The sequence below is a fragment of the Grammomys surdaster genome, unplaced genomic scaffold (genome assembly GCF_004785775.1).
Source record: "Grammomys surdaster isolate TR1022 unplaced genomic scaffold, NIH_TR_1.0 126063, whole genome shotgun sequence".
Taxonomy (NCBI): domain Eukaryota; kingdom Metazoa; phylum Chordata; class Mammalia; order Rodentia; family Muridae; genus Grammomys; species Grammomys surdaster.
The window spans coordinates 5,246,599-5,254,229 of NW_021620873.1; the positions used below are offsets into that span (position 1 = coordinate 5,246,599).

At 51.0% G+C, this 7,631-nt stretch overlaps 1 protein-coding gene across 2 annotated transcripts; it reads left to right on the plus strand.

Moving 5' to 3' along the window:
* On the plus strand, positions 1-6,273 carry Best2 (bestrophin 2). Of its 2 annotated transcripts, none has more exons than XM_028755547.1 (10): positions 1-26; positions 773-976; positions 1,073-1,167; positions 2,347-2,580; positions 2,668-2,822; positions 3,132-3,209; positions 3,938-4,090; positions 4,175-4,255; positions 4,403-4,557; positions 5,511-6,272. In XM_028755547.1, the coding sequence occupies exons 2-10, from the start codon at positions 825-827 to the stop codon at positions 5,932-5,934; spliced, it is 1,527 nt and encodes a 508-aa protein (XP_028611380.1). In that variant the 5' UTR covers positions 1-26; positions 773-824; the 3' UTR covers positions 5,935-6,272. The 2 variants fall into 2 exon arrangements, with proteins under 2 accessions (XP_028611380.1, XP_028611381.1); XM_028755548.1 differs by lacking the exon at positions 1-26 and adding an exon at positions 72-136 and having other exon boundaries at positions 5,511-6,273.
* Positions 6,274-7,631: the final 1,358 nt, after the last annotated feature.

Sequence of the window (7,631 nt, forward strand, 5' to 3'; positions counted from 1 at the left end):
TCCCTTGTGTCCCTGTACTGCCACAGGTGAGAAGGACCAGGCCTGGGAGAATAAATGTCCTTGGGCTGGTGGGCTTTGGGCAGGACTCCTGGGGGGCAGCGTAGAGAGCTAGAAGGGGCAGCAAAAAAGGAAGAAAGTTAAAGGAGGATCTGAAGGACTGGAGGTGTCAGAACTGGAGGATTAAGTGGGAATTGGGGTGAGCTGGTTCCTATCGGGAGGAAAAGAGGCAGACTGGGGACCAGGAACTTTAGAGACATCATTCTGAGCAGTTCTGAATATGAGGGGGTTAGTAGTTCTGTGGGGGCAGACTGTAGTCTCAAGAGAGGATAGAGAGAAAACCGAACTTGGGAGAGTGAACAAGTATGTGGGAGATGTTGAACTCTGAGAATTAGAAACTGAAGACTCAGGAAGTCAAGAAGATTGATTGTTGTACAGGTGAAAAGGATAGGAGGGGTGTGGGGAAGGGAAGTCAAAAGTGACTAGATTCAGCCAAAGCTTTAGGAAGTGAGAGACCTAAGTAAAGTCCAGTAGTCTGGACCAGTAATCTACAGGAGGAAGACAGCAAGATTGGGAGACTCGAGAAAGAGCCAGGGCCCGGGAGATTGAGGGGTGGGTGGGGTGATAACATGGCGTGAGTGGAGACCGCCCTAGGGCTACGAAGCTTAGGGTCCTGAGGCACTGAAAATCACCTGCTGCGATGTCCACTGGCACCTCCACCTTCAACTGAAATTTCCAGGATCAGCCCCTCCCAGCATTTTCCCTTTGCTCACAGGCCCAGACCCAGGCTAACCCTTCTCTATTGGCCACACTGGCCAGGCGCAGCGATGACCGTCACCTACACAGCCCGAGTGGCGAATGCCCGCTTTGGTGGCTTCTCTCAGCTGCTGCTGCTGTGGCGCGGAAGCATCTACAAGCTCCTGTGGCGAGAGCTGCTGTGTTTCCTGGGACTTTACATGGCACTAAGCGCCGCCTATCGGTGAGAAGAGCTGGAGTCCGGGCTGGGGAGCTGAGCCCTGTGGAAGGGACTGGGAGTGGAGGGGAGACCTGTACTACTGCATTCCCTACCCCGCAGCTTCTTACTGGCAGAAGAGCAGAAGCGATACTTTGAGAAGCTTGTCATATACTGCGACCAGTATGCCAGCCTCATCCCCGTCTCTTTCGTACTTGGTGAGGTTATGCCCACTGTGAATCCTATTCCTATGTAAGGGAGAAATCTGTTTTCCATCCACGCTTCTTGGAGACTCCCATTCCTACCCCTCTAAAACAGATATATCACTCAATTCTCCAGAGTGCCCCACTTCTGAATCCACACCTGGAAGATATGCAATATGACCCTACATCCTGAGACACTGGATGTCTCTTGGTTAAGATACCCTCTGAGGTGTGCCCTTGGGAGCATCACCTCACCTACAGACTTCTCACAAGTTGTGTCTGTGTCAGGTTACTATCCTCCACACACACATCCTGAGCACCCTCTCTCCAGGAAATAAATAGTATTCCATGCAAATCCAGCCTGGTCCAGGCCCCACAGAAACCCCACATCCCTTGCCTCACGTGGATGGGATGACCAGCCTGCTGCCCAGCTCTCCCTCTTACACAGGGCCAAACTCTTTCTCTGTGTTGGTTTGCTTTTTTGTTATGTTTTGTTTTAGGGAGGTTGTGTCTTTGTCTGTTTGTTTTCTGTTTGAGACAAGGTCTCTCACTATGTAGCCTTGGCTGGCCTGAAACTCCCTATGTAAACCAGGCTGAGGACTAGACCAACACTCTACCCCCCACCTCTCTCTCTCTCTCTCTCTCTCTCTCTCTCTCTCTCTCTCTCTCTCTTTCTCTCTCTCCCTCATCATCTCATCATGTAGACCAGACTGGCTTCAAACTTAGAGATCCACCTGCCTCTGTCTTCCAAGTGCTGAGATTAAAGGCGTGCGCCACCACAGTCAGGCTTAAACTGGTAAGATTGATAAGTTCCTGGTTCAGGGACTAAATGTGGCTACTGTGGTAAATCTATCTAGATGTCCTCGGTGTACATTCCACCTTCGAACACCAGTGTCCTCGCCTTGTTTCCAATCCTCCAGATAGCCCAAGCCCAGTGATTACCTAGGGTTCCCTTCGGGGTCCCTGCATCTCCACTTATGTATTAGGGTCACAATTCCCCATCTCAGGGTACCTCAACCTGCTCTAGTCTCTTTGGCTTCAGGACTGGACCCCCACATTCTCAGACCAGATGGCCTGGGTGGTCAGAGTGACCAGCCTTTTCCAAGTGTCCTTGATGCAAACCCTATATCATGCCAGTTCCGCGGTTTGGGCTCCCAAATTCTTGCTGAGTTTCCATCTCCGGCTCGCCCCTAGGCTTCTACGTGACTCTGGTGGTGCATCGCTGGTGGAACCAGTACCTATGCATGCCTCTGCCGGACGCACTCATGTGCATAGTGGCCGGCACCGTGCATGGGCGAGACGATCGAGGCCGCCTCTACCGGCGCACACTCATGCGCTATGCGGGGCTCTCCGCGGTGCTGATCCTTCGTTCTGTTAGCACAGCAGTCTTCAAACGGTTCCCCACCATAGACCACGTGGTCGAGGCTGGTGAGTCTCTGGCCAGAGGATGGCAGGGCCAGACAGGGAGAGCTGTGCGAGTAACCTTGGATCACCCCTCCCCACCCATCCTCCCAGGATTTATGACCCGAGAGGAGCGCAAGAAGTTTGAGAACTTGAACTCGTCCTACAACAAGTACTGGGTGCCCTGCGTGTGGTTCTCGAGCCTGGCAGCGCAGGCGCGGCGAGAGGGGCGCATTCGCGACAATAGTGCCCTTAAGTTGCTGCTAGAGGTAAGTCTAAGAGGAAGTCATCGTTAGAATAGCAGAAATTGTGCACTTTGGAGTGGCTCGAGGGTGGCGGACCTCGCACCTCCCAAACACTCTTACCAGGTAGGTGCATTTATTTCCATGCGGGCAGCCCTGTGGCGCATGGTAACCCCACCCAGGTGTACATCATCACCAAATACTCTGCAGTTCCAGGATACACTCGCCTAGTTCATAATTCATAATGTTTGATCCCCATCTCCACTGGGGCACCTGCACTTCGTCTTCACGCACATTCAGCATTCAATCCCTTTCATGACCTGCGTCTACCCATAGGAGCTGAATGTGTTTCGGAGCAAATGTGGAATGCTGTTTCACTACGACTGGATTAGCATACCCCTCGTCTACACCCAGGTAACTTCGTGCTTCCGTTTATAGCCAGCCTAGGAGGCCCTATTCCTCGTAAGGGAAAATGGAGGTCGTTCATAGTGGTACTCATGTCTGTACTAACTCCCAGCATTCGAGAAACTGAGGTAAAAGAATCCAGAGTTTGAAACCAGAGTAGGTCACATAGAGAGATAGTTTCTCTTTTTAAAAAAAAGATTATACATACATAGATACACACACACTGTTGCTATCTTCAGACACACCAGAAGAGGACATCAGATCCCCTTACAGATAGTTAGACAGTTGCGACAGATAGATAGTTGCTGAGAATTGAACTCAGGACCTCTGGAAGAGCAGTAAGTGCTCTTAACCACTGAGCCATCTCTCCAGCCTGAGAGATAGTTTCGTTAGTTAGTTAGTTAGTTTGTTTGTTTGTTTGTTTGTTTGTTTTTCGAGACAGGGTTTCTCTGTATAGCCCTGGCTGTCCTGGAACTCACTCTGTAGACAAGGCTGGCCTCGAACTCAGAAATCCACCTCCCTCTGCCTCCCAAGTGCTGGGATTAAAGGTGTGCACCACCACTGCCCGGCGAGAGATAGTTTCTTAATATTTTTTTTAATGTAAGGACTGAAAGTCAATTACAACTCAATCATCCTGATATTCAATGCTAGTCCTGATCTTTCCATGACTCCCTAAGGCACACGGGGAGGGGGGAGAGGGTTAGAAGTGATCTGGTTTCCATTTGCCTGGCCCTTAGGTAGTCACTATCGCAGTATACAGCTACTTCTTGGCTTGCCTCATCGGCCGTCAATTCCTAGACCCCGCACAGGGCTACAAAGACCATACGCTGGACCTGTGTGTACCGATCTTCACCTTACTACAGTTCTTCTTCTACGCTGGCTGGCTTAAGGTGGGTGGAGCCCTGAGGCAGGGAGGGAAGAGTGAGATTTGAAAGATTCTCCAAGCTCCACCTGCCTCTCTTCACTGAACTCAGGTAGCAGAGCAGCTTATTAACCCTTTCGGAGAGGACGACGACGACTTTGAGACCAACTTTCTTATTGACCGCAACTTCCAGGTCAGCGTCTCCTCCTGGTGGGCACACACTTAAGAGTTTCCTAAGGTGGTCCCAGACGCTCCTAGGCGTCACTCTAAACACCCTTCACCCTTTGATCACGCACCGTGAGGGCTCCACCCACCCTGCCCTGTCTGTCCGCATCCTCAGGTGTCCATGCTAGCTGTAGATGAGATGTATGACGATTTGGCCATGCTGGAGAAAGATCTATACTGGGATGCAGCGGAAGCTCGCGCGCCCTACACCGCGGCCACCGCTTTCCTGCTTCAGCAACCCTCCTTCCAGGGCTCTACCTTTGATATAGCGTGAGTTAGCGGAGTGGGTGTGGCTTAGGGTTCTGCAGGGTGGATGTGGCTCTGCAGGCCAAGAAGGGTCTATGGTCTGTGGGTTAATGGGGGGAAAGGGGATTCCAGTAACCAAGCTGAGCAATTTTGCCTGGAAAGGTGGAGCACACTAAGAACACTAACACTCGGGAGGTGGAGCTGAGGGAATCGAGTTCAGCTATGCAACTAGATCAAGTCACTGTGACTGAGGCGGAAACTGGTCATCGGTTGGAGATTGGGGGAGGATCTAAAGACTTTTAGAGACAAGATGTGGCCATGATTGAGGTTGTAGCACCAGAAGATATGCCTAGATCCTTCCGAGTGACATATAGGGGTGGCTGGAGCTAAGTGGATCTCAGGTGCTTCGAATCCTGCTACGTGGACTAAGAAGAGAAAAGCCCGATGAGAGTAGGGTCTTGTCTATCATGGAAGAGGTCCTAGTTTCCACCTCAAACACCGCTAAACAGACCGAGATTGATTGGCAGACCTTGGCAGAAGGTTGATTCGCTGACAAAGGCCAGACTGAACTATATATAGTGAATCTCAGAACAGTAAAACTTAGTAGTGAGCCTTTGTCAGAAGAAACAACACAGAGAGAGGTGGGGGGGGAGGAGAGGGAGCACTCCTCCTTTGAAACCTCTCCTACTCCTGGGAGTTCCTCTCTTTCCTTAATCTACCTTTCCTCTACTCAAAAATAAAACAACAACAACTAAACAAGCCAAGTGATGGTGGCACACGTATTTAACGTCAGGACTCGGGAGGCAGAGGCAGGCAGATCTCAGTAAGTTCAAGGCCAGTCTGGTTTATAAAGCGAATTCTAGGACAGCCAGGGTTACACAAACAAACCCTGGTGGAGGTGGGGTAGAAAACTAAAATGAAATAATACATCACCACAAAGGAGCTAGGCCTCAGTGATGACCCCTGTCCATCCGTAGGCTCGCTAAAGAGGACATGCAGTTCCAGCGGCTAGACGGCGTGGATGGCCCGCTGGGAGAGGCTCACGGGGACTTTCTGCAGCGCCTCCTGCCGGCAGGGGCGGGTACTGTGGGTCCGCTGGGGCGGCGCCTGTCGCTGTTAAGGCGGAAGAACAGCTGTGTGTCAGAGGCCTCCACCGCAGCCAGCTGTGGCTGTGCAGGCGCGGGGGATGGCGGAAGCGTCGAGTGCGGTTGTGGAGACCCATTGCTCGACCCCAGCCTGCGGGAGCCTGAGCTGGAGCCTCCCGCATGTCCTGAGCCACCCGCCCCCATCCCGGGGCCAACTCCTGAACCTTTTACCACCGTGTCCATTCCGGGGCCCCGGGCTCCTGCGCCACCCTGGCTGCCCAGCCCTATTGGAGAGGAGGAAGAGAGTCCGGCCTGAGACCCTGGGACCAGGACCCCTTATGGACACCCTATCCTGCACTGGACATGCTGGCGACCACCACAAGCTTGCTAGGCCTGCAGAAAGCCGACCTGCTCACTTTGACCAGTGGAGTCGCCCACTGGGGTTGGTGGTGTTAGGGGTCCATATTCTCCCAGCTGCTGTTGCTTTTTCTCCCCTACTCCTAGCTTCTTTAAGAGGCTTTGCTTCCCAAACACCATCACCTGACCTGTGGCCTCTGTGGGTCTTCTGTCCGGTGCCTTGTGTTCTTCCCTTCCAGTGGAATTGTGACTGCCTACCTCATGAACTTGTGAGGATGAAAACAAAAATAAATGAAACTACATCTTTTAAAACAGTTGGTTTATAGTAGGCATTCAATAAGTGGTTAACACTGAAGTATTTCTTTAGCCAGATGATTTGGAAATTCTTCTAGGCTGGTCCCCACCACCACCACCGCCACTGTGCAGAGCTGACTGGCCTTTATCTCCTGAAATGGACTAGGCAGGCTCTCTTCAAACTCACATTTACCTCCCTTGCCTACCTAGTGGTAGCCTTAAGGTGGGTAACACCACAACTGGTCTCCCAGACTTTCTGGATGATGTTCTAGTCATTCTCCACCCCTCTCCACAAATGATGCTCTAGGACCCTTGCTTTTATTCACTGGTGAGAGAGAAATGCTGCCTGGTGATCAGAGCCTTTGGTTTTTTTTTTTTTTTTTTTTTTTTTTTTGAGACAGGGTTTCTCTGTGTAGCCCTGGCTGTCCTGGAACTCACTCTGTAGACCAGGCTAGCCTCGAACTCAGAAATCCGCCTGCCTCTGCCTCCCAAGTGCTGGGATTAAAGGCGTGCGCCACCACTGCCCGGCAATCAGAGCCTTTAGGGTGCCAGACAAGCACTTGGAATGAGCTCTGTCCCCAGGTCCACTCATTAATGAGGGAGCCAGAAAACAATGGTTTCCCCCTTGCTTCTCAAACTCCAGGTTCTGTGTGTGTGGTGCTGGAGATGAAATCCAGGACCTGTCAGATGCTAACTAAGCCAGGCCACTGTGCTAGACCCCAGAAATTCCAGGCTTGTTTGCACTATTTTTGTGTTTTATTTAGTTTGGAAATAACTATTTTGATTTTGTTGGGTTGGTTGTTTGGTTTCGTTTTGGTTTTTTTGAGACAAGAGTTTCTCTGTGTATTCTGGCTGTCCTGAAACTCAATCTGGGAATCAGAGATCCACCTGCCTCTGCCTTCCAAATGCTGCTCCAGCTGGGATCATTCTATGTGTGTATGAGCATTTGCCTACGTTGTGTCTGTGTACTGCTTTCGTGGTTCTCTCTGAGGCCAGATGATGTTGGATCTCCTGGAACTGGAGACATGCACAATTGTGAGCTGTCATGTTGGAGCTGGAATCAAACCCAAGTCCTCTGGAAAAGCAGACAGTGCCCTTGACTGACAAGTCATCTCTCCAGCCGCAATTTATTTTATTTATTTTTGTTCCTTCAAGAATGTTTTCACTATATAGCTCTGGTTGTCCTGGAGCTTACTATGTAGACCAGGCTGGCCCCAAACTCACAAAGATCTACCTCCCTCTGCCTCCTGAGTGCTGGAATTAAAGGCTACACCACTACATCTAGTTTCCCTGATTTATTTTTTTAAAGATTTACTTGAGTTCCAGGACAGCCAGGGCTACACAGAGAAACCCTATCTTGAA